This window comes from Myxine glutinosa, chromosome 9, assembly GCF_964187855.1.
Source record: "Myxine glutinosa chromosome 9, kmMyxGlut1.1, whole genome shotgun sequence".
Taxonomy (NCBI): Eukaryota; Metazoa; Chordata; class Myxini; order Myxiniformes; family Myxinidae; genus Myxine; species Myxine glutinosa.
Window position 1 is genome coordinate 50,687,901 of NC_136269.1, and position 27,732 is coordinate 50,715,632.

At 42.1% G+C, this 27,732-nt stretch overlaps 1 protein-coding gene across 4 annotated transcripts in view; it reads right to left on the bottom strand.

The window, feature by feature from the left end:
• LOC137435403 (RAB11-binding protein RELCH homolog) overlaps window positions 1-27,732 on the bottom strand; it is a 228,606-nt gene that overhangs the window by 92,389 nt on the left and 108,485 nt on the right. For all 4 annotated transcript variants that reach the window (XM_078784344.1, XM_068129167.2, XM_068129168.2 and 1 more), the window contains exons 15-21: window positions 18,836-18,986; window positions 9,233-9,356; window positions 8,935-8,983; window positions 7,539-7,612; window positions 3,401-3,501; window positions 3,079-3,178; window positions 178-260 (exon numbers count right to left, since the gene is read on the bottom strand). In XM_078784344.1, the coding sequence (XP_078640470.1) occupies window positions 178-260; window positions 3,079-3,178; window positions 3,401-3,501; window positions 7,539-7,612; window positions 8,935-8,983; window positions 9,233-9,356; window positions 18,836-18,986 (682 nt within the window). The remainder of the gene's footprint in view (window positions 1-177; window positions 261-3,078; window positions 3,179-3,400; window positions 3,502-7,538; window positions 7,613-8,934; window positions 8,984-9,232; window positions 9,357-18,835; window positions 18,987-27,732) is intronic.

Below are 27,732 nucleotides of genomic sequence, written 5' to 3' on the forward strand. Positions count from 1 at the left end.
TGTTGCGTCACTTTATCCCTTATGCAATCAACTTTGGCTTTCAACAGTTTTGACGGATACCCACAGGTTTCAAAAGATGAAATAACAACAAGTTTTGAGGAAGTGTTAAAAAAAAAGTGTAACAAACTGTGACCAAAATTTAGGCTGAGCAAAAGTACAGGAATTTGAGGGACTCACAGGTGTGAATCACTGGCCAGTGTGACGAGGGCTGGCGCAACACGCTTGTCCACAAGGGATACATTCATCACTCGTAGAATCACCTGGGAGATGGTGAGGAACAAGGAACAAAGATTTAATAAGGGATAGAAAAACGAGATAAAAAGTTTGAAAGAGCGGATAATAAGAAAAAGTGGAAGGAAATAAACGTCCAACTCGTCAAACTAAAGGCCATTATCCAGTGAGGTGACATGGTTGGCCTACAGTATACTCTCAGTGTCAATAACGTGATTGGTGGATGGATGTATTAGTCCTGTATAATTCCAGGGTGCTAGAGACTGATGGGCAGCCCCAGTTTAACTTTCTATCAGAAGGAAAGCATGCTCATTGATGGAACACAGGATGACAGTTTATACTCTCTAGACATAGAATGTAAAGGAAAAGTAAGTAATACTGCAAGGAGGATAATAAAAAATTATCGTTCAATATATATTTATGACAAATTACATGGGATATTGAAGGCATCAATATTCAAAATGGAAGCATTTCTGTTGGATAAAAATATAAAGGAATAAAGTGGAGTTACCAATATTGTTTTTTTACAAACTTAGATGACCAAAGTGATCAAGATGATGATCAAAAAACATATTGCAATATATTTTGTATTTCAGACATACAAGCTGTCACACAATGTGGATATCTTAAAAAAACAAGACCAATGTGGATATCTAACAACGGAGTAGCCGAGTTTGTTTGATACTCCACAGCACCATCCCGACACACACCACTTTAGTTGAAGAGGATATAGTATGACCTGGGTTGGGATACCAATTAGCAAATAATGTAACAATTAAAAAATTTTCAATAAATTACACATTCCTGTACCACATTCAGTCAAATGTGCCACATTCAGTGTGCCACATTCAGTGATATGTGGCACACTGATTGACAGCAGGTTCGTGAAGGACTTGGACAAAAAAACAAAACATACTTGGACAGTCTGAATGTTGCTATACCCAGTCAATGGCGAAACTGCAAATGGGGAATCCACGAATGTCTGGATGGAAATGTCTGGAGGGGAAAACTCTCACGGATGAAAACCCTTACGCCATTTTCTCATTTCTCATTCTACTTTAAACTCAATATCTCTATATTTTCATTCCATCACGGCATCATTCATCATTCCAATCACAAATTATATATACAGTGTGTGTGTATATATATATATATATATATATATATATATATATATATATATATATATATATTGTTGTGGATATGAGGATTGTGTTTTTTTGTTTTTATTGCTTTATTCTGGACCCTCCTGTCTCCAGTCTGTGTATAAAGGTCAAAGGTCGTTCCGTAGTTATTTCATAAACAATCACGTTAGCCAATCATAGATTTCCTCCTTGTTGGTAGTTATTTCCTTATTCTGTGTATTAGGCTAAGGATTTGTCTTCCATTAATTGACACTCCATTGCACCGAATTCAAATAAATAGATCCCCTTTCATTCCCATTCCCAAAGCCTTTCCTGCCAACCGCATTTGCTGCAGCTGTGGGTTGCTCTTTTCACCGCGACCATTAGCCACGAGGTAGGCTCGGAGAAGAAGGGGGAGGAGCTGCCGAATCCTGGGCGTGCCCGCCCATCGTCATCAAGGGTGGAGCCAGAGGGCCCGTGCCGACCAATCAGGGCCGAGGCGAGCTCACCGATGGGCGTGTCGTGGAGGCCGGTGGCTTGATTTGCCTGCGGCGTTATAAAAAGCGCGCGCGGAAGCCGCTGACAGAAGCGCGGGGGAAGCCTTTGCCACAAGTGCGCAGGAGTAGTGAGAAGGAAGCCTCTGAGAGAAGTGTGCGAAAGAAGTGAGAAGGAAGCCTCTGAGAGAAGTGCGGAGGAGTGATGAAAAGGAGTCCTGAGAAAGCACACGACGTCCCCACGGCAGCAGTTTGAACCACCGGAGCTTGAACCACAGCAGCTTTGAACCATCGCAGCTTTGACCGCCGCACCTTGAGCGTTGACGGCAGGTTGCTGTTGAGGAAGGGCGGCGGCTGCTCCCTCCCGGCCCGGCCGTCCTCTGGTCCGAGCTGAACCTTCCTCCCGGTCCAGCCAATCGTTCCTGCCTCCATTTCCCATTCGTGTGAGTCCGTCTTTGTTTGTTCTATCCTGGGTTAAGTAAGACTGTGTAGATAAGCTAGAATTTTCACTGTGTCCTTCTGGTCCGTCCCACTTTCTGTCTTTATTTTGTTATCCTTCCTTCTTCCTTGGTTTCTTTCAATCCTGTAAATAGTAATAAATAATAATCGTATTTCAAACCTTTTTGTCTCCTTCTTCTTCTTCACACCCGCGTCGTCTTTGTCTTTTCCCAATTGAACATCTGTGGCACGATTTGGCCAACGTTCAGAATCGGGTCTTAGTCATTGTTAACGGTTCAGGCCGCGGCGCCATCCGCTCAGCAAATCCAGTAACATCTTATCCGCGGTCCGTAACAATATATATATATATATATTTTTTTTTTGAAGAAACAGGAAGTAAATTCCTGCGTGGGGCTAGTGTGAAAAAATTCTGACTCAACCCGGGACTCGAACCCAGGAACCTCATCACTTACGCAGTGACAGCCCATTGAGCTATTGAGTCTCCGGGATATCCTCAGAGATTTCTCACACTAACACTGCGAGATATATATATATATATATATATATATATATATATATATATATATATATATATATATATATATATATATATATCTATATATATATATATATATATATATATATAAATAATTTGTATATACATACATACATACATACATACATACATACATACATACATACACACAGCAGACGGACAAACACTGTTCCAGACGGCATTGCCCTACGGTCTACGCTGTAACAATGACTTGCATACAAATTGGCAACAATACCTCAAACACCTTGGCTGTGGCACATCGTACAGTAGGGGCAGGATGTACCACAGCTGTCCACAATGCCTTGAGTATCAGTTGGTGGAGGTGTTCGTCTGAGCTGCACAAAACAGATGGAGTCAGTGATAAAATGGAGCGCAGTTTGGAAATAATTGTGACAACTACAACCACTAGAGTGACCATGCACCTGACAATGTCACTGCTGTTCATTTAACGTATGCTATAAATTGCCTGAAACCCTAGCACCTTCAAACATCATGCTTTGCAACACATCAACAAGAACACTGATTAAAAAGGCTTAGATTATGCTGTCTCTTTTCACCTGAGGCAGGTAAATGTGGCTTTCAGTACATCCAAAGGCAGCTGTACTGTGGATATTCCCTCAAGTAGTTGTTCAAGAAAACTAGCCAACTTCTCTTGATCCTTTGAGGTGCAAGAGAATCAAGGGAAGGTTGGGGGGGAGGGGGGGAGAGGTGGGGGAATGTTACAAGGAAAAGTGGTGGGTGAGCATGGAAAAAAAATCCCAAAATATTTTTCGAGTTGATATAACATTCAATGTCCATTAAAATGAATATGTTTAACGTCCATAAAAATGAAAATATAATAGCGGATATGGATTTGTCCCCCCCATTGGAGGAAGACCCTCTCATGAGCAGGCCGTTAGTGCTCCTATGGTTGGCAGTGAGTGCCCCAGAAGCAGTGACGGAAAGAGAGTGGCAATTCTATGTGTGGGAAAATTGCATGCAATCAAATAAATATTAGTAATTAGTAATAAAAATTGACATTTTGCACATTTACCAATGAGGTGTATTGAAGATAGCATTTTAGCAACGACTGCCTTTGATCGTAGACACGTAGGTACATGACAAGGGGCTTTAACTCCAAGTCTCCTGTAGCACTCCTAGGTGGTCTTTTGCTACCTTGAAGCCAGAGGCATGCCACTCTTCCTTGGAAATTAAGGTACGGGATGGCATCCTCTTTCAAATAAACCACATTTTGTCCGCATTAAAACCTAGCTGGGGGTAAACTTCCAAAAAGGCTTTAAACGTAGACGGGAATTCAGGTGCCGCCTGATCTTCAGTGCTTGCAGCTTCATCCATTATGTGAATTGTGAATGTTATCCAAATTGGTGCAGCACTTAAATCTAACGAACCACCCCCAACTGGCCGCAAACATCTCCTTGGTAGATCCCTCGCCTTTCTGCTCTTTTACTTCATCATATAAACTCAGCACCATAGCCATAATTACTGCCTAAAGGCATAGCATGCTCATTCATATCCTCAGTCCATGAGGATAAAAGTCTCTCCATATTTTCCATTAAATTGCTCCGAGATGTCATTCATTTTGTAGCAACTATGGGAGTCATGCACTGACTAAATGCTTAATTTTTTTTCTTTGTCCTTACAGACTTGTCAGCCCAGGAGAGACTCCCTTAAACCAACTAAACACCCAACAGTGGTGGCACCCATGCCTGACTCCATCCACCTTAATACTTTCATTTTCAGCTGCAGATTGATGCTTTTTCTTGACACTTTTGGCATATCAAGGCTTTTGGCATAATTATCAATATGGCAGCACACAGAGCAGGAAAACGACAACGAGCATGCTGATTGGTTGAGAGGAGACGTGCTCTGATTGGCTGCCAGCGATGTCAACACTAGCGGTCGTATTGTCAGTCAAGGTGGTGCATTTACCCTCGTAACTTTTCATTGGCTTGATGGAATAATATATATTTTTTTTTAGGTAATTAAAAACCGAATATTCATTTCACTCTAAAATTGTTCCTGGAAGAATGCATACATCCTGAAGGAGCTGAGGAGGGGTGGAAGGCTGAGACAGTAAGGACAACTATATCAGAGAAGAAGTGGTCAATACAGGCCACCTATCTGCCTAGGATGCGAGGGCAACAGGCATTGTGCTTCAGCCTTATGACAGATGTCAATAATGTTGAGAGATTTAGATTTCACAGAATCCCAGAGAGACGTGATGCTGGGTCCAGAGGAGAGAGCAGTAGTCCATTAATATGCGGTGAAAAGCATTGCAGGCTGGTAGTTTGACTTGGAACGACAGAGAATGCTCAGCCTGTGGTAGGTTTTGGAGGCCAGCTTTACTATATTGTCAGCCCAGGAAAGCTCATAGCTAATGCTGAGGCCTAGAAGTTCAAGACACTGAACCTCTTTCAGGACTTGACTATGGAAATAGACAAGTGGGTTCGCTTGAGACTAAGATTTGCCAGGACTGAAGGGCATGTTCCATTTATCAGAGCGCATCTCATCAATTTCACATCAGATTATGGTTTTCATGAATGGAATATCATCGAAAGTAGCTGTAGGGAAAACCCTGGGGTGCATTAGGATCTATGAGGTGCATTTGGAGATCTCTTCTGATAGGTGGTATTCATAATCATATGTTTTCCCATATAGTCAGGGCCCTTAGGGATATTTTGGGGCCGTTTGCTTCAAATTCTTCCAAAAGCACCAAATTTGGCCCAGATGTTGCCCATGCCATACTCTTTCGATTTTTGACGGGCGCCAAGACGGACGCCCCCCCCCCCCCCCGGGGCCCCATATTGGCGAAATACAAAATGCCGTCACCCGGATTAGAGGAAAATCAGTTAAATAACCAAAAGGGTTGGAATCATGTATGATACCACTTTTCAGGGGTTTTCGAGGTCGAGGAATCCAATTATGATGTTATTTTGATGATTCTAGGTCAAGGTCAACCCTCAAGGTCATCTTAAAGGTCATTTTTGAGTCAAACATTTCGGTTTTTGAGTTTTTTGTCAAGATTTACGCGAGGTTCACCATTTTATGTTTCTGGGTTGAGTAATCGAACTCTGACCTTATTTTTGACAATTAGAGGAAATATTTACATGTCTATTTCCTAATTTTCAGGTATATGCAGTTCATCAGTCTAATTACAAAGGTACGGATTTTGATGTTTTATGAACTGTATGCCATATCCTTGTGTTTAATTTTTGTGCGATCATGATCCGGGTTCATGTATACATGATTGTATACATGTCATAAATATGACGTCATAGGTCATGTGACCTGGCGGCCATATTGGATTTTATGAAAACCTTAAAAATGGATCCCTGCCTTCATTTTTCGATCGATTCATTTTGAACTTTGACCACTTATAGTACGCCATGTGATTGGATGCATATCCTAATTATGACGTCATAGGTCAGGTGACATGGCGGGATGGACCGGTATGGTCCCCGGATCATACCGCCCTTGGCGCCCGTCAAAAATCGAAAGAGTATGGCATGGGCAACATCTGCGCCAAATTTGATGCTTTTGGAAGAATTTGAACCAAAATATCCCTAAGGGCCCTGACTAATACTTATTTGCTTTTATTTCATACTGTCCATAAAAAATAAGTTTGAATGAACCTGGAGGAACTTAGTTGATAAATGCTGCTGTCAATCATGTGAAACGGGTATTGGCAGCAAGGTTGAACGAACAAAAAAAAAGGCAGTGAACAAGGCCTAACCAATCCCCTGTGGCATCTGAATGTGTCAATGCTACACAAATATCAGCATAGCATGAAAGTTGGGTCTGCTGAAAGAAATTTGATGCAGAATCCACCCAAGACCATGGGAAAGCACAACGTACAGTGGGGATCGATCAACCTTGACAAAAGGTTCTAAGAAGCTTTTATTCAAAAATGAAAAGCACAGCCAACAAGCAATTGCACTAAATGCCTCTAAATTAAATGAAAGTTCTAAATTCTAAATGAAAGTTCTAAATTCTAAATGAAAGTTCTGCATTTATGAAATTTTATCTCTTACATGAGCCTCGATGTTGTATACAAAAAAGAAAAAAAAGCCATTTCATAAATTTTGTAACAAACAGGATGAAGAAGACCTAGTCTCGAGCAGTAGTACGTTAGACAGTTCTCGACCGCCTGTGCTCTTTCTCTTATAAATAACGAATCACCAAAGACTGTGATAAGAACTTTAGTTTTAAGAAACCTTTTTCAAATTATCTCAACTGACTTATGCGAGAACACACACAAGGGACAGTGTGCAATCATCATGTGGGTGTGCAAAATAATAAAACTTGCTACAAAATGAATACAAGAATCCATTCTCCGCAGCTCACCCAGACTTGACAACTCGATAATGAGGTAGCAACCAAATGAGCTAAGCTGACAACCCAAGATTACAAAATTCCAAAACAAATTGACCATTCTGCAAGTTATAAAATAATAATACTCGTACAAGTAGTTTGAGCACTAAAACTGATATTCAAAGTTTCTTTTTTTTACGGCATCTATAAAATTATTTTCCTCCAAATACATGGAACTTTTATGCAATCCTGATTATGTTGATTTAACGCAATTACCTGGGCACGGGCATGCCATGGATAAGCACATAATGCATTGCTGTAGTGATGGTAATAGTGTCCAGACAAAATTCAGCTTGTTGACGAAGGAATTTCAATTTGTATTACCTGAGTGTGAGAAGCCAGCACACCACTGGTGTACACAGGCAAGCCAGCATTTCCCACCATGTACTCTTCACAGGCTGTAATTGCAGTAAGTGGGGTCATGAGTTATGCAGGCTTACAACAACAGGAACAACAATCACGATTTTGTAAATGAACGTCCAAGTTCACAACACAGACATCAATTCAAATGGAGTTGTTAATTTGCAGAAGTCACTCAAACATAGACTCATGAACTTGTGAACATATCTCAGACTGTAAATTAGGTCAATGCTAAGAAAACCTATTGCCTCAAAAAAAAAAATGCACTTGTCAAAAAAAAACAATTAATAAAACAATTCTTGAATTTTTTTCTGCCTTGAAAACACAAACATAAATCCATCCTCCCTCCAATTTTTTGTTTTTTTAAAAATAGCAGCTTGATCATTAAATGTGTTTATGGCGACTTCGTAGTTTTTCTGCAAAAATTGTACCCGATGAAATGCTTTTCGTTCTGAGAACATTTTAAATGCTCCAAGAAGGTTGTTAAAATATTTATTTTTCGTCATAGACATATTGCTTTCTTACTGGAAGAGATGGGTGGAAGAGGGAAATGTAGAAAAATAAAAATTGGGAAAAAGGGGGTGAAAGTGGAGAAGAGGAAGGAGAATCTTTGGGATATGAGGAATGAGGAGTAAGGAAGGGGTGAGATGGAAATTGAGAAAGAAAGTTCAGCCGAAGGTGGGCAGAGGTTATGTTTTCACCCCTGTCTGTCTATTTGTCTGCCTGAGCAGGATAATGTCAAAAAGTTGTGATTGGATTCACACAAACTTTGGTGGACAAGTTGGGTGTGTGACATGGACGAAATTATTACATTTTGGTGAAGATCCAGATTTGTATCTGAGAAATTTTAAAGTGATTCTTCACCATTGAGAGATAGGGCCAAAAACGATATTTCAAAAAGTTATGGACGGATTCAGATGAAACTTGGTGGACAGGTTGGGTTCGTGACAAGGACGAATCAATTCGAAACCGGGTCAGGATACGAGATTTTAAAAATTGTCTAAGTAGTTCTTCACCATTGAGAGATAGGGCCAAAAACGATATTTCAAAAAGTTAGGTATGGATTCAGATCCGGCCTATCAGTGGGATAAAAAACGTAAACTGTTCACCTGGCCGAGGTGTGTGCTCGACCCAGTGCTGTTCTAGTTGTTTTTGCAATTGTACAAGTATATGATCTGAATGAATGTTTAAAACCTAAACATGACAACTAAAGATACCAGAACATCCCCTTCCAATAGACTTTCAGCTTTAAACAGAGAACTTTTCTTTAATGGTCTACTCTGGGTCAGATTGACCAACACCAACTCATGTCAAGAAGAGAAATAGCAATTTATTAAATTCCACGTCACATGTTCAGTACCTGATGGTCCTTCCAGGAGTTTCAGAACTGGTTGGAAAGCGGGTTTTACCTGCACAAAAGAGTTCCATGAAACACTTCACAAGGTTCCTTATTAAAGCTCTCATGTTGCTTTTCCCAAACTCAGTTATACCAAAAGTTATGTTTCTCTTCCTCGATGAGGGAATGTTTTTGTTTTGATTCATGCATTTAAGCCTGACACAATCACAAGCTTACTCAAGTATTTAAGAAAATCTGACATCAAATACATGATGTAACTAGCTTTATAACTATTCAACTGAAGTGTGGTGCTCTTTTCTACCATTTTGTCAGTGAAGGTGTAGCCAAAGGTAGAGCAGAGGCAGTGCAGCAGTGAGCAGAGGTCTTGCACACAGGTGTCCGCGATTGCACCAACCGCCTTAGCGACTGCCACCAATCCTGGTAACCTGTGAACGGTGGGGTTGTGCCAATTAGAACAAACTAAGGGAAAGACCATCTCACCAGAATTGACTCAGCTTTGAAAGGAAAGAAAAGACAAGAAAGCAATTGAAATTTTACTCTTGGTTTAGAGTCCAGGCAAAAACGAAAATATTACATTTCAAATGAGTCACAAAAGGAACTGTGATGCAGGACGGAGCAATTTGACCCATCAGGCCAGCACTAGATCAACAAAATCTACACACATGTATACAATCACCAATACATACATGAGCTACATACCATCCCTGCTAATGTCCATGTACCCTCTAGCCTCAATACTTTTCTAGGCCGACTACTGCATGCATTAACTGGAGAATTCATAGAACACATTACTCTGTGCTGTCTTGAGAAACAAGGACATGGCCAGTGTCAACGAGTGGCAAATTTGATTGCTCATGATGACGTAAAATGCCGTAATATTTTGTCCAAATACTGCTAAATGGAAGGGTGAAAGTGCCAAAAAGCACCACCTTATTTAACACGTTACATTAGTTATTTGTGCCTGAAGTTTGTGTCATTTATAAAGTCGATAAAACAGTAAGTTTCCTGTTTGGAATGATTTTCAATTTTGTTTGACTGCCAGACAGGCTGACAAGATTTAAAAAAACGATCGCACTCCTCTCTGTGCATGCGCAATTGGGACGAATTCAGAGCCAAAGTACGGTTAAACTACAGGTTCGTTTACCAATTCATGTTCAAAATGCAGTACAACATTCAATTAAAATAAAGTCGTTACTCGATTATAAACTGACGTTTGTAGAAAGATAGACAGAGACAGAAGTGAACCGATTGGTTAAAGCCGCTTTTCGCTTCGCGTGTATAGGTTAACTACTCTCCGAGTGAAAGACCCCTCCCTACCTTACTAAAACCAGGACAAGTAATCCAAAAAATGCACAACTTAATATTTGCTTTTCTGACTGTAAATAAAATGAAAATGCAAAGAAATATTTATAGTACAATTTCATTCCCCACATGTACAATAAACTGTACACGTGTTTTTCATAATGATCAAAATCCTCAATTGAACATTTACATCAACATCAAATGCAGCTCAAAAACACTTCAAGCTGCACTTTTACCCAAAATAGTAGAAACAAATGATTAGATGAAGAATGAATGAATGAATGATCGTTTTTAAGGCCATTTTCCCCGCTAGAGCGGGGGTTAGCCTTGCGGGCCGCATGACAATCATGGTTCCCTGTTTGAGGCAATGTTTTTTTTTTTTAATGGCCGGATACCCTTCCTGACACCAACCCTTAGTCACCTCTTACGATGCACAGGGATACGGTGTACCTATTCTAAACCGGGGTACACACCGGGATCATTAATCCCAGCAAGCTGGTACTCAATTTGCCGACCTCGGAAGGATGCACAGGCTGAGTCAACCCCCCTGGCGTTAATTCAGCGATCGACCGGGATTCGAACCCAGGATCCCAAGCCGGCACCCTAACCGCTAAGCCAACACCAGGCATGACAGGTGGCACCAGGCATGACAACACCAGGCACCAGGCGAGAACAGTGTATCTATATACAATAGATGAAGGTGGAAAAAAAGTAAATCAGACATTACAAAGGCCATGCTCTTTCAATTAGACAGCAATTTAGAGTAACATTGTGCAATGGCTCTTAAAGCATGCACCAATGCACAATGAAATAGAGCGCAATACCAGAGGTTACAGTAACGGCGGCATTGCCAACAAGTGGGACTTTCAATTTGCCATCAACAAAGCAAAATGCAAATATGTTTGGGAAATATTATGTCAAAAGGTAAACAGTATGGTTATGAATACAACTGATTTTGACAATCGACAGGCTCATTATTTTAAATAAATAAAGATAAACTTTAAAAAGCAAAATTAAGGAGAAATTTTGCATTACAGCTAATGGAATTATTTTATGAGACAGCAACAGCTGTGTTCCCAGAAAATGATGCAGCCAAGCAGCCACATGCTACATATGAATAAATAAATAATAAAGCTATCCACAGAAACAAGAGGAGGCAGAGGAAGAAGCAAAGATGTGGTGGAGCCCCACCCAAAAACAAATCAATGTTTGATTAGATAAGTACAGACAAACGATAGAATTCAAGCAAAGAATGATTAAGGGCCCTGGAAAACAACAGTTGATATTTTTTAAACAGCGCTATCATGGTGTCGAGTAAAATGCTGGACATCGTTTTGGTCTGGTTTCTCGGCTTAAAGCTACATTTATTAGTTTGGGGTAGCCCGTTGATAAATACAGTGCATTCGGAAAGTATTCAGACCCCTTCACTTTTTTCACATTTTGTTATGTTGCAGCCTTATGCTGAAATCGTTTAAATTCATTTTTTCCCTCATCAATCTACACTCAATACCCAATAATGACAAAGAGAAAACAGGATTTTAGAAAGTTTTGCAAATTTATTAAAAAGAAAAAACTGAAATATCACATTTACGTAAGTATTCATACCCTTTGCTATGACACAGGAAATTTAGCTCAGGTGACTCCCATTTCTCTTGATCATTTTTGAGACGTTTCTACACCTTGATTGGAGTCCACCTGTGGTAAATTCAATTGATTGGACATGATTTGGAAAGGCGCACACCTGTCTATATAAGGTCTCACAGTTGACAATGCATATCAGAGCAAAAACCAAGCCATGAGGCCGAAGGAACTGCCTGCAGAGCTCAGAGACAGGATTGTGTCGAGGCACAGATCTGGGGAAGCCTACAAAAACATTTCTACTGCATTAAAGGTTCCCAAGAGCACAGTGGCCTCCATAATTCTTAAATGGAAGAAGTTTGGAACAACCAGGACTCTTCCTAGAGCTGGCCGCCCGGCCAAACTGAGCAATCGGGGGAGAAGGGCCTTGGTAATAGAGGTAACCAAGAACCCGATGGTCACTCTGGCTGAGCTCCAGAGATCCTGTGTGGAGATGGGAGAAACTTCCAGAAGGACAACCATCACTGCAACACTCCACCGATCTGGGCTATATGGCAGAGTGGCCAGACGGAAGCCTCTCCTCAGTGAAAGACACATGAAAGCCCACAGAATCTTGCTTCTCACAATCTGAGATTCCTTTAGGTGCTTTTTTGCAAACTCCACGCGGGCTTTCATGTGTGTCATGTGTGAAATAACGCAGTGAAAACATCTCCACCCCTGAAGAAGTTCCATGACCAGTCCTTACCTGTCAAAATTATGGCTATAATCTTCTGGCATTTAAAATGGGTACTGCTGATTGAGTCTACGCTGCACAAAACTACAAGCATTGCTGAAAATTATGCTGACCTGCTGTCCTGGGTGTGTGAAGCCATATGGGGAAACTGGAAATATTGACACATTGTGTTTGGTTGCTGCCTGACAATGCATCGCTTCACAAAGCCAGAGCTGCATCGGCCACCCACCAATGTGGGCTTGAACAGTTCAATCATCCTCCATACAGCCCAGACTTGGCCATGAAAGGCTACTATTTGTTCCGACATCTAAATAGTTAGTGGGTCTGAGCTGCATGGTAAGTGGGATCAAGAAGATGGTTCCTTGAAGTCCAGCATTGGCGAATAGTTGAAGGAACAGTTAGAAATTTTTATTATCAGTGCTTTGCTATCTTGATATGGGTTAAGTGTGTTGTGATGAAAGGTGATTGCATTGAGAAATAGTTTAACATTATAAAGTTTTAAATAACATCTTCTTTCAAAAGCATGATACTGAATGCCAAAAAGTATTACAGTATCTGAGTACAATTTAAACCATAAAGCAACCCAAAATGGAATATCTGTCCACTTTGTACACAAATTAAACTTGATGAAAACAACAGCTAAAAAATAAAAATGAATTTTTTTTGTGTTCTCCATATTCTCATAATAAAGGTTTGTTGAAAATTTGATGACAATGAGCATTTGCCACAGGGGGAAGCATCAATTTAGAAGGGGGAGAGGGGGGGATAACACTAGCCTTAAAGGGATTATAATGGATATATATATATTTTCTTTTTTTACATATTAGATGCACAAATAGCTCTCTCTTTCACACACACACACACACACACACACACACACACACACACACACACACACACACACACACACACACACACACACACACACACACACACACACACACACACACACACACACACACACACACAACACACGAAGGTGGATGCATCGAGACCTGGAAGGGATCCGTTGACGAAGAAGAGGTAGCAGCCTGATGGAACTCGACCAAATGCATATAAAGACAATTGTAGAATTGGCTGAGTAAGTGAAGAGTTCAACAGACTACAGAATCCATTTTGTTACGCAAATACGAAGACAACAAGCAAGAGAGTCTACCTAACCCACCTAGCAAAAAAATTTCAAAGACAGGTGCAAATGGAAGATGTCACACAAAAAACTGAAACAACGAGAACAGTCCCAACAATTGCTAAAAAGAAGTAAGAAAACTATAAAATGAAATATCAACAGATATACACCGCCAACTGGGAAAACGATAAAAGAGGTCAGCTCAACTGGGATGGAGAATGAATCATTATAAATTCCCCCAAGACCAAGGCCTCCACACCAATGGCTTTAAGAAAAGGGCGGGACTGAGTCAATTGGACAGGTGTAGGTTTTGCAAGGTAGAAATAGAAAGTATGAGCCATCTCCTCACAGGATGTAAAAGACTCATGTCGGAGCAGCTGTACACCAAAAGGCACAGCAAAGTATGTCAAGTAATCCACTGGCCAAAGGTGTGAACCAAAAGCAATCACTGAAAACAAAGAGGTAATGCTCACGTATGACCTAATGATCCCATAAAGCATGAACATGGAAAAGAAAACATTGCGACCAGATATAGTACCGAGGTACAACCAAGAAGAGAAGGCATTGCTAACTGAGGTGTCAGTACCCATCGATTTTGGCCTAAACAACGCAGAAATCAAGAAAATGACCAAATACGAAGTTCTCAAAAATGGAGTGAAAAAGATCCTGGAAGCCGAAGAGCGCCAAAATTGTACTAGTGATTATTGGAGCAACGGGAATGGAAAATGGGAAAGCAATGGAAAAAGGAACCTCACACAGATCTTAAAAACCATCCCTGGGAATATTACGTCAAACAAACTGCAGTTGGAAGCTGTTAGATACTCGGTGATGGATCCGAAAAAGATACCTTGGAACAAAACTTTGATAACAAGAAAACTTCACAAACAGGTCAATGAATCATGAACCCTTACTGAAATGGAGGTGGATACTTCGAGACCTGGGAGTTTCACCCTGGGAGTCCTGGGTGGACCTGGGCGTTTCACCTTATGAAACTCAAATTTGGGGATAACAACCAACATCGCACACATGCGCACACAAAACACACACAAACACACACAAACACACATAAACACATCTCCTGCAGCACGGGGGACAAGCTAACTATTTGGGTTCAACAATTGGGTCAAAAACATCTGACCCTACAACCTCCCAAATGCAGCATCTTATTTTTATGAGTTACTAGCAGAAGTACCTGGCGTTGCCGGGCAGGGGAGGGGGGATGGAGGGGGGGAAAGGGCAGGGGAGGGGGGGAGGGGGAGGAGGCAGGAGAGGAAGGGGGTTCATATATATGCTTGTGGGTGAATGTGGCGTTCATCACATTTCTGAGTTAACTGTGATGCCGATCAGGAAGAAGAAGAAGCCGTAAAACCAACAACATACACTTCCGGAATTGTTTGATGTATTTGTATTGAAATGTCTGGTGATTGTTTTGTATTTATTTATGGGAATGTGTACTTGTATATAACTGTCATTAATTTCAAAAAGCTTCGGCACTATCGAGCGACTTTTATTTATTTATTTTACTCCAAAAAACGATTATTTTTTTTCATAATTTTTTTTTTTGCCTAAAACACTCCCAGGCACTCACTGATGAACCTCTGAAAGTTTGACGAAGATCCGTTCAGCCATCTCTGAGAAAAATGGCGACAGACAGACAGACATCTCTCTTATATAGTAGACCAGCTGAATGCACCTGGCGTTGCCCGGGTTCTTTTTGAATGAATTTAATCTTCTGTACATAGGTCTGACTTTTAAAGGATTTTGGATAATCATAAAATCATAAGGATTTTGGAGCTTGCTGATGGAGCTGATTTGTTGATTTGTAACACTCAGTTCCAGAGGGAGGATAATAAGCTTGTTACATACACGTCAGGTGGGTCGACGACAACCGTTGACTACCTGCTGGTGCGTAGGCGAGATAGGGGGCACCTCCGGGACACAAAGGTGATCCTGGGGGAGGAGGCCGTTTCACAGCACCACTTGATAGTCTGCGACATAAGGGTGAAAGGTGCGAGGAGAGCTCGGCGGGTGAAGTACCAACCGAGAATGAAGGTGTGGAGGTTGAAAGAGGTGACAGTGAGGGAGGCATTAAAAGAGAGGCTGAGTATGGTAGAGGATGATGTAGTTGAGCTTGAAAGTGGTTGGATTGAAAATGAAAGATATTCTGTTGGGAGCCGTTGGTGAGGTATGTGGATGGACAAAAGGACCACCGAGGCACTTGGAAACATGGTGGTGGGATGATGAAGTTGGAAAGAAGATTGACGAGAAGAGGAAGAAGTTCAAGGAGTGGCAGAATGCGAAGGGTATGGGGGCAGAAAAGGCAGAGCATGAAAGTTATAAGGCAGCCAAGAAGGCTGCAAAGAAAGAGGTAGCAAAGGCGCAGGAGGCATGTAGGAAAATGTTCGGACAACGCTTGGATTTGGAAGAGGGTCAGAGAGCGGTATTCAGGATTGCAAAGCAGATAGCGAAAGAGAGGTGTGATGTGATGGGGGTGAGTTGCTTGAAGGATGAAGTGGGACAAATCGTTGTGGACCCAGATGGAATTAAAGGAAGATGGAAGAGATATATGGAAATACTGTTGAATGCAGAGAATGAATGCGATGGCAACATAGAGAGTAACCCAGTTTTAGGACCGACAGAGAAGATAACCGAGAAGGAAGTTGAGGAAGCGATAAAAGCAATGAAGAGTAGAAAAGCGGTAGGGCCGACGGGAGTTGTGGGAGATATGTTGAAGACAGTGGGAAATTGGGGTGTGAAGAGAACGACAGAGATCTGCAATCTGGTGGTGAAAGAAGGCCGCATTCCAGTGGATTGGGAAAAGAGTATCCTCGTCCCTCTATACAAGGGGAAAGGTGACTCTCTGGACTGTGGCTCGTATCGAGCGATAAAGTTATTGGAGCATGGAATGAAGGTATTGGAAAGGGTGTTGGAGAGGAGGATAAGGAAGAAAGTGAAGATTGATGAAATGCAGTTTGGATTTATGCCAGGAAGAGGAACGACAGACGTGCTTTTTATTGTGAGGCAGTTGCGGGAGAAGTACATGGAGAAGAGGAAGAAGTTGTTTCTTGGGTTTGTTGATCTGGAGAAAGCATTCGATAGGGTTCCACGTGAAGTAGTGACATGGGCATTGAGGAAGTTAGGAGTGGAGGAATGGATGATCAGAGTCGTGATGGCAATGTACAAAAGAGCGTGCACAGCTGTAAGGACGAAGGATGGGAACAGTGGTGAGTTTGAGGTGAAGGTGGGAGTGCATCAGGGGTCGGTACTAAGTCCACTACTATTTGTAGCTGTGATGGAGGTGCTGGCTCGGAACGTAAAGGAGGGTTTACCGTGGGAGTTGTTGGATGCAGGTGATCTGGTGTTGATTGCAGAAAGTATGGATGGACTGAAGGAGTAGATGAACAAGTGGAAGGAATGTATGGAGACAAAAGCTCTGAAGGTGAATATCAGAAAAACGAAGGTGATGTTAAGTGGTAAAGCATGTGGTGTGGTGGAAAGAACTGGGAAGTGGCCGTGTGCTGTGTGCAGGAAGGGTGTCGGAGTGAATTCCATTCAATGTACAATGGTGTTGGGCTAGCGGCTAGGGTGCCAGCTTAGGATCCCAGGATCCTGGGTTCGAATCCCGGTCGATTGCTGAATTAACGCCAGGGGGGTTGACTCAGCCTGTCATCCTTCCGAGGTCGGCTAATTGAGTACCAGTTCACTGGTAAATCCCTGCTTGTCGTAAAAGGCGACAAAAAGGGTTGGCGGCAGGAAGGGCATCCGGCCGTAAAACATTGCTTCAAAAAGGGGCCCAAAAAAAACAACAACAACCACGGTCCCCGAAAAAGGCCAACCCCCGCTTTGCGGGGAAAAATGGCCTCTAAATGTGGTTATTATTTAATTATGTACAATGTGCGCTGAGTGGTTTTATAAAAAATGTAGTGGTTTGAGAGGGTTATTAACCAGTGTGGCAGCTACACTCGAGTGTAAGGTGTGTCCAGAGGGAGCTGCAGATGGAGGAAATGTTGAGTTGGATCTTGCAGATGGCGTGAAGCTGGAAGGTGTGAAAACATTTTGTTACCTAGGAGACATGCTGAATAGAGAAGGTGGATCAGACTCGGCGACGGTTGCTCGAGTGAGATGTGCATGGAAGAAGTTTTGGGAACTGAGTGGCGTGCTGACGAGGAGGGGAGTGTCGTTGAAGCTGTAGGGAAAGGTGTATGCTGCATGTGTGAGAAGTGTTATGATTTATGGGAGCGAGACATGGGTAATGAACGTAGAGCAGCAACGGAGGCTGGAAAGGGTGGAAATGCAAATGGTTTGGTGGATGTGTGGAGTATCGTTGAGAGAGTGGAAGACAAATGATGAATTGCAAAAGAATCTGATTGGAATAGAGCCTGTGATGGATGCTGTGAAGAGAAACAGTTTGAAATGGTTTGGTCATGTGTTGAGGAAGAATGAAAGTGACTGGTTGAGAAGGGTGATGGAAATGAATGTAGAAGGAAGTATAGGACGGGGAAGACCGAGAAATACTTGGCTAAAGATGGTGGAAGAAGAAATGCGGGCAAGGGGGTTAAGAAGGGGAGATGCAGAAAATAGGGCAAAATGGAGAAGATTGTCATGGGGACCGCAAGGCTAACCCCCGCTCTTGCAGGGAAAATGGCCTTAAAATGCATGTTGTTGTTGTGTTGTTGTACATAGGTCTGACGTGAGCCCAGTATCAGTTAGTGCTCAACGATTCCTTGTTCTTTCTTCTGTCGGGGTCCGCAAGAGAGAAGTTTGAAAGCATGTGTTGCAATCAGTCAGATATTCCTATTAAGTGCATAAGTTGTACTTCAAGATAATTTTGAAAGAAGATGATTTATTGTGAAATGGGCCCAGCCCGGCTGAGGCGGCCTCGACCGGCCTCACCACCTTGCCTATAACCTTCCCGGGGCCCATCCCGACATTTTTTGTTTCAGAGGTTTCCTCCCATCTTTCACCGTTCAGGAGATTAGCGCGTGCAGACAAACAAACAAACAAAAACTTTATTTTATATATATAGAGATAGTGCTATTTTCCTGTCCTCTTTTAAAATCACATTGTATTAAGATAAGAAACAATTGAAGTACAGTTTGTGTGATGAAAAGCTATGATCTACCATCGCACCTTTCTTCCTTATAAAATGGTTTATATGGCCTTACATCTCTTTCTCAATCCAGCCAAGACTGGCCCATGTGCGCTCAGCTGCCATGCTCTCCTCATAAAGGAACACCAAGGCCGCCAACCTCTCCGGCCCCCCAGCGAGCACTCGTGCATCACCGAACGATGAGCTTGCCTTGGGAAATCGAGCCTCTGGTGACATGGCGAGATGAGAAAATCCAAGGTTAGGGCCAAGGTAGTTTTTAAACACAATCTTAAACTTTATTATTCGTAAGTCATACTAATGTGGCAATCTTTATTGTTTGTTTTTCTCCTACCCATTGTAGGTATCTTTCAACTGAGGATTTCAAAAAAATTCCACAACCTGAAAATTATATGAAACAAACAAACAGATTGGAATTTTAAAAAGTATATTTTGCTGGTCCAGCGTCAAAACCTTTTCAGAATGAAGACACTTGACCCTCACGGTTCCGCTGACACAAATAGTAACATTCGGCTTCATAAAACAAGTGTACATGTACCGCATGCCTGACTTGTGTGGATAAAAGATGATAGATGGATTGTGCATGGATGGCTTATAATTCGTATTTTCGGACTTGATTCGTAATTTCACCTCAGGGACGGCTTTGGGCTTCATATGCAATAGCACTTTCTACACTGTTCGACTTATTAGCCCATCCTCTGCACAGCAGGAAAGGGGTTTGTACTCACTTCTGTGTGTCTGTCTGTGTGTGTTTGTGTCTGTCAGGGCCGTAACTTTTTTTACCGTTTGAGTTTTGTCATCAAATTTTCATAAAAACTTTGTTATGATAATACGGAAAAAGGCAAATTAATAATTTCGTCAAAAAGTCAAAAGACAGCATCACATAAAATCATAAATTTTCATCCAATTGACTGAAAATTTCAATTTACAATTTGAGTTTTGTCATCACATTTTCAACAAAGCTTTATGATGATAATATGCAGGACATTAATAATTTTATCAAAAGGTCAAAGGTCAGCATCACATAAAATCTTCAATTTTTCACCCTATTGACCTAAATTTTTTCAGAATTTGCATATCGGGTAACTGAATTGGTTCACTAATCAAAAGGTAGGAGTCGATTGTTATTTTTAGATCAAAAGGTCAAATGTCAAGGAGCATTAATTCATCAATTTTCATTTTGTATCTTTTTTTTTTTTTTTTTACTGTTTTCGTTACGTTGAGCATGCGAAAGAGGGAGAAGACGTCCGAATACAAACACATGGACGGGCTTTGCATTTTCAGATGCCTTCTAGTTCCTAATTTTATTCAACATAAGATTTCATTTTTAGTGTTCACGATGGCATACATCTTGTATCTTCCTGGAAGCTTTCATGATGGATGTTATCGTCCTTATATTATCAACGTTTCTCCTGACCTTAAACATGGTATTATATAAAATTATATATATATATATATATATATATATATATATATATATATATATATATATATATATATATATATATATATATATATATATTAGGGTGGTGCTCAAAATAATTTTTTTTAAATATTTACTGGGACATGGCTTTATGTTGTTCCTTTTGTTCCAAAATGAAAAGACACCAAATATGAAAGCAATCTGATTTTATTTAGGGGTGCCACATCAGCCTTCAAACTAAAAGTGTCTACAAAACTTTTCTATATATGGATCGAAAGCAAAACCAGAAGTTTGTTTTATGAAAATCCACCCTCCACTCACTTTCTTTGTATTCTAGCAAACACAAGTTACAATAGCTGCACAAATAGCACTATATTGCTATGAAAACTCAAATTCAATGATAACAATCCAAATGTTCAGTTCATAAAATGAAGAGACACCATATCACATAATATTAAAAAACCCAAATATAATGAGAAATGTAACTCCTATTTCTGGGCCTGTTTCACCACTGTTGCCTTCCTGGCATCGGGGTACATCTTCCTGTGAGCAGCAACAACTTGGAGCAGAGCTTGCTTTTGCTCTTCATCCTTTGTAAGGAGCTTATTGTAGTCTTGCATCAATGCGACACCCCTTTCTGCCCTGTCGTTCACCACGACTAAGCCACTGGCGGCTTTCTTTGCTTCCTGAAAGCTGGTTTCTTGCTCCCATGAACCAGGATCCTTATCCATCCAATCAGTTGGGGTCCCTAGGATGCTGAAGAAATGCTTGGTGTGTTTTGTTATGAGGCCAGCGATTGACAGGGCGGTTCCTCGTTTGATAGCTGGTCTCTTTGGAGAGGGGTTTTCACCGTCATTTTTCAATGCTTCAATCATATTGATCTTGCTTTCTTTGTCAATTCTGGTGTCAAAGAATGCAAATGCCACTAGTACTGGGCTCATGTACCACGTGTGGTGGCCAAGTGCCTTCAAGGCTGCCTGAGCCATCCTCTGATTGATTTGTTCAAACTTTTCCAACTTCTTGAAGAGGTTAATGTCATTCAGGGGAGCCTCAATAGCTTGTGGAGCCCGAAACCAAGCCTGTACATACACAAGGCAGACAAAAATGTTGAAGGCTCAGAGTTCTCTCGCCTCTCGAAATGTCAAGTGGAACTCTGACCGAAACATGAACACCTGTAGTGAATATAGTGCTTTTGCCATCCATCTGGCTCTGTGCATTGCTCCTGGAGCCATGATCCGGATTCCACGAGGTGGGATTCCTCCCATGTAGATGACAGTCAGTTCTAGGAGTTCACGATAATCATCTCGTGGCTGCTGATCTTTCAAACACACAAGAGCAAATTCCAGAGCTTCATCCATCATGTCATTGTTCTGTGCAAACTCAGCTGCCGTATCAGGATCTGTGAATCCATTTTTTGGTTGGTGATGGGCAATGGACGGCCACTCCGCCTGAAACCGCTTAAAAAGCTGGATGTCAGGGCCTGATGAAGGACCGAAAAGAGTGGTGAAAACATCTCCCAGAATGATTTCGTGCGCATGATGGCGGCAAGCCAAATGAATTAGTTCAGTCTGTAGCTTCTTTTCAATGAGGACAGCAGCCCCTCCACGAACACCTGAATTGCTGGCCGTTGTGTCAAAAGACAAAGCCTTCACCTTGCCCACAAGGTTCCAGCTCTTCAGTGTGTCCACTACAGCGGTTGCCATAGCTTCTCCTCCCCCGTCAGGTAACTTGGGAACATTCAACAGCTGCTCCATTCCATGGTACTGGTTGGACACAAGGATTGGAAGACGATCCACCTTCACATGCACAAAATCTCCAGTGACATCGGGAAGAAGCTTTCCATCCCAATGGACCACTAAAGGACCCTGCACATTATGATGAAATGCTTCTTTTATTTCGTCCATGGTTTTGCATCGATGCATCATGCGATTCCGCCGCAATGTCCATCGGTTCAGTGCCAGCTCTGCAGGATCCCATCCTACTGCTCTACAAATGGATGCCAAGTTGTGGACAGCCATTCGGTCACTTGTTTCCGTACGATCCAAAGAAGCTGCGACTTCAGGAGTGACAATGTTGATAGGCCTTCTTTTCTTGGGACGAGATATCCCACCATCAGATGATGAAGAACCAGCCTGTGCTGTGGTCTCAGAGTCAGAGTCTGAGTCTGTGACTTCCATAGCAGTAGCACCCTTCATGACCATTTCCTGTCTCTTATTTTCCTTCTCTGCCTTAGACTTCTCCTTTTCTTCCCTTTCTTTCTTTCGCTTCGTTTTTGCTTCCAACACAGTGTCTACAGATCCCATTGAAGCCTTCCTCTCTGAGAATTGATCGTGAAGAAACTTCCTGTCCTCGGGGTTGGTGATTATGGCCTCCGAATCTGCATGCCTAAGATCAAACGTCTTCTCCAAGGAGGCCTTGAAGGATGCTTCCTTTTTCTCTTGGGTCGCACCACCCCGCTTTGCACCTTTTTGGAGGCTCCTCCATTCTTCATATAGCTTCTCCAAACGATGGATGCAGTGCTGCTTCGTCGTTGTAGGTAGGTGAGCTTTTTCCCAGAACTTCACAACCTCTTCAATGGTGAGGGTTGCACTCTCCCGGGCAGTGCGATTCTCCTTCTTCAGGTGATGGAAAAACAGGACAAGAGATTGATGCACAGTCGGGAGCTTGGCACCTTTGATGGCATCTCCAGAAGTGGGCCCAATGAGATACACATTATCCTGAGCCCGAGTTTTCAATGAAACACTGGTACTAGCACATGCCATATCTGCAAAATACGCAAGAATGTGGGTAAAATCCTGTTAATTCTTACTCCACAGGGTCACTCTCTACAAAAGAGCCACAGTCAATAAGTTAGGCCTACATATTACACACTAAAAAAGCGTACCCCTGACCCCGGGAACCTGCACAAAACATGCATGAAAATTGCCCAGATAGTGATCATAGGAAGTCTCAAAACTGTATGTATAATATATTGTATATAACTATATATATAATGTATAATGTGTATTTATGTATATTTATTATTTAATGTATATTTTATGTATAAATTTAATGTATATTTAATTATAATGTATATATATTGTATAACTATATATTTATTTATTATATTTAAATTTTAATATATAATATTTATTTTTAATATATTATTTAATGTATTATATTTGTCTATATTTGTATAATTGTCTATCGTATAATTGTATATATAATGTATAATATAATATATATTATTATTATTTAATGTATATTTACTATATATTTATTTTTAATATTATATTTAATGTATATATATAATTATGTATTTATTTTGTGTATATACAGCAGGTATATATGACAGGGAGATCAGGTGAAGTGGTGGAAGTATTGGTCAGAAGAAGAGTGGACATATGTTGTGTGCAAGAGACGAGATGGAAGGGAAGTGGTGTGAGAATGGTGAAGGGTAGGCAGGGACAGAAATACAAGTTTGTGTGGCAAGGGTGCCCGGAGGGCGTGAATGGTGTTGGTGTCCTGTTTTCTGAGGAGTTTGTAGACAGTGTGGTGAGTGTGACTAGAGTGAGTGATAGGTTGATGATGGTGAAAATGATGATTGGAAAGCTCTTGGTGAACGTCATCTCGGGATATGCTCCGCAGGTTGGTCGAAGCGATGAAGAGAAGGACAAGTTCTGGTGTGCGATAGAGAAGCTGATGGAAAACGTGAAAGATGAGGAAGTTGTTGTGGTGGGAGGAGACCTGAATGGACATGTGGGAAGGAGTATGGATGGTTTTGAGGGAGTTCATGGGGGTTACGGATATGGTGTGAGAAATGGAGAAGGTGAAAGGATTTTGGAGTTTGCTGATGGAGCTGATTTGTTGATTTGTAATACTCAGTTCCAGAAAGAGGACAATAAGCTTGTTACATACACGTCAGGTGGGTCGACGACAACGGTTGACTACCTGATGGTGCGTCGGCGAGATAGGGGGCACCTCCGGGACACAAAGGTGATCCCGGGGGAGGAGGCTGTTTCACAGCACCACTTGGTTGTCTGCGACATAAGGGTGAAAGGTGCGAGAAGAGCTCGGCAGGTGAAGTACCAACCGAGAATGAAGGTGTGGAGGTTGAAAGAGGTGACAGTAAGGGAGGCATTAAAAGAGAGGCTGAGTAGGGTAGAGGATGATGTGGTTGAGCTTGAAAGTGGTTGGATGTCAATGAAAGCTAGTCTGTTGGGAGCCGTTGGTGAGGTATGTGGATGGACAAAAGGACCACCGAGGCACTCGGAAACATGGTGGTGGGATGTTGAGGTTGGAAAGAGGATTGACGAGAAGAGGAAGAAGTTCAAAGAGTGGCAGAAGGCGATGGGTACGGGAGCAGAAACAGCAGAGCATGAAAGTTATAAGGCAGCCAGGAAGGCTGCAAAGAAAGAGGTAGCAAAGGCGCAGGAGGCATGTAGGAAAATGTTCGGAGAACGCTTGGATTCGGAAGAGGGTCAGAAAGCAGTATTCAGGATTGCAAAGCACATAGCGAAAGAGAGGTGTGATGTGATGGGGGTGAGTTGCTTGAAGGATGAAGTGGGACAAATCGTTGTCGACCCAGATGGAATTAAAGGAAGATGGAAAAGATATATGGAAATGCTGTTGAATACAGAGAATGAATGGGATCGCAACATAGAGAGTAACCCAGTTTTAGGACCGGCAGAGAAGATAACTGAGAAGGAAGTTGAGGAAGCGATAAAAGCAATGAAGAGTGGAAAAGCGGGAGGGCCGATGGGTGTTGTGGGAGATATGTTGAAGGCAGCAGGAAGTTGGGGTGTGAAGAGAATGACAGAGATCTGTAATCTGGTGGTGAAAGAAGGCCGCATTCCAGTGGATTGGGAACTGAGTACCCTCGTCCCTCTATACAAGGGGAAAGGTGACCCTCTGGAGTGTGGCTCGTACCGAGCGATAAAGTTATTGGAGCATGGAATGAAGGTATTGGAAAGGGTGTTGGAGAGGAGGATAAGGAAGAAAGTGAAGATCGACGAAATGCAGTTTGGATTTATGCCAGGAAGAGGAACGACAGATGCACTTTTCATTGTGAGGCAGTTGCAGGAGAAGTACATGGATAAGAGGAAGAAGTTGCTTTTTGGGTTTGTTGATCTGGAGAAAGCATTCGATAGGGTTCCACGCAAAGTATTGACATGGGCATTGAGGAAGTTAGGAGTGGAGGAATGGTTGATCAGAGTAGTGATGGCAATGTGCAAAAGAGCACGCACAGCTGTAAGGACGAAGGACGGGAACAGTGGTGAGTTTGAGGTGAAGGTGGGAGTGCATCAGGGGTCGGTACTAAGTCCACTACTATTTGTAGCTGTGATGGAGGTGCTGGCTCAGACCGTAAAGGAGGGTTTACCGTGGGAGTTGTTGTATGCAGATGATCTGGTGTTGATTACGGAAAGTATGGATGGACTGAAGGAAAAGATGAACAAGTGGAAGGAATGTATGGAGACAAAAGGTCTGAAGGTGAATATCGGAAAGACAAAGGTGATGGCAAGTGGTAAAGCATGTGGTGAGGTGGAAAGAACTGGGAAATGGCCGTGTGCTGTGTGCAGGAAGGGTGTCGGAGTGAACTCCATTCAATGTACAATGTGTGCTGAGTGGGTTCATCAAAAATGTAGTGGTCTGAGAGGGTCATTAACCAGTGTGGCAGCTACATTCAAATGTAAGGTGTGCACAGAGGGAGCTGCAGATGGAGGAAATGTTGAGTTGGATCTTGGAGATGGCGTGAAGCTGGAAGGTGTGAAAACATTTTGCTACCTCGGAGACATGCTGAATGGAGAAGGTGGATCAGACTCGGCAACGGTTGCTCGAGTGAGATGTGCATGGAAGAAGTTTCGGGAACTGAGTGGCGTGCTGATGAGGAGGAGAGTGTCGCTGAAGCTGAAGGGAAAGGTGTATGCTGCATGTGTGAGAAGTGTTATGATTTATGGGAGCGAGACATGGGTAATGAACGTAGAGCAGCAACGAAGGCTGGAAAGGGTGGAAATGCGAATGGTTCGATGGATGTGCGGAGTATCGTTGAGAGAGAGGAAGACAAATGATGAATTGCGAAAGATGATGGGAATATTGCCTGTGATTGATGCTGTGAAGAGGAACAGGTTGAGATGGTTTGGTCATGTATTGAGGAAGGATGAAAGTGACTGGTTGAGAAGAGTGATGGAAGTTAATGTAGAAGGAAGTAGAGGACGGGGAAGACCGAGAAAGACTTGGCTAAAGATGGTGGAAGAAGAAATGCGGGCAAGGGGGTTAACAAGGAGAGATGCAGAAAATAGGGCAAAATGGAGAAGATTGTCATGGGGACCGCAAGGCTAACCCCCGCTCTAGCAGGGAACATGGCCTTAAAATGCATGTTGTTGTTGTTGTATATACAGCCCAAAAAATGGGAATTCCTATTTTTGCATGGGGGAAAATTCATCACTGATGTGGCACCCCTAAATATTATTGGATTCCATTCCAATTTGGTGTGGTTTCCTTTGACACCAAAAGGAACAAAAATAGACCATGTCCCGGAGAAAATCTGCATTTTGATTTTTTGAAGCCCACCCTAATATATATATATATATATATATATATATATATATATATATATATATATATATATATATATGTATGTATATATATATATATATATGTATATATGTATGTATGTATATATATATATATATATATATATACATATATATATATATATATATATATAAATATATATATATATATATATATATATTGTTGCGGTTTTGAGTTATAACAAATAAAGGTTAATTTCCCCCTCATAGTTTAGTCACACTACAACACATCGCCTCGCGATAGTTCAGTTATGTCTTAGTAAATGTAAGCATAGTCCTTTTCCTGTGTTAGTTTTGCGTTGAGTAGAATAATGAGAGTTAGGTCCTTCCATTGCTTATGCCGCCTCGGTACTGTGGCTTTGGCGCGAAATAACACGAGGCCGGCCTAACAAGTCGATCAAGGCCGAAGGAAGGTGGAGGAGAAACCGACGGTAAGCGCGAGCCGCCAATCAGGGCTCGAAGGGAGTGACTTAGCAATGTGTCAAAAGGCGTGGTTAGAACATTCAATGCGGGCTAAGGGCGTGGCAATAAAACCCTTTGCGCAAAGCCCCCACCCCAGTTATGGGGAGTGGCGCTTGAGAGTGAACAAGTTATGGGGAGAGGCGCTTGAGAGTGAACAGGTTATGGGGAGAGGCGCTTGAGAGTTGAACCAGTTCTGAGGAGAGGAGCGTTGAGACAAGACCTGAGTTAGGAGAAGGGAGAGGCACTCGTTGAACGAGTTCGGAGGAAGCTGAAAGAAGCCAAACAAGTTTTGAGGGAAGAGGCGCTTGAACAAGTTAATTGCTCGGTTGAGCTTGAGGCAAATCCTCCATTGAGTTACGCGAGGGAAAGCGCGCCGTTGATTAATCGCGCTGTGAGGAACCACCGAGCCGTGCGAGAGACGCGTATATTTTCCCGCCTGCCTGCTCTGCCTTTGTTCGAGAGACGTGCCGCAAGGATCCCTCCCGCCTGCCTGCTTGC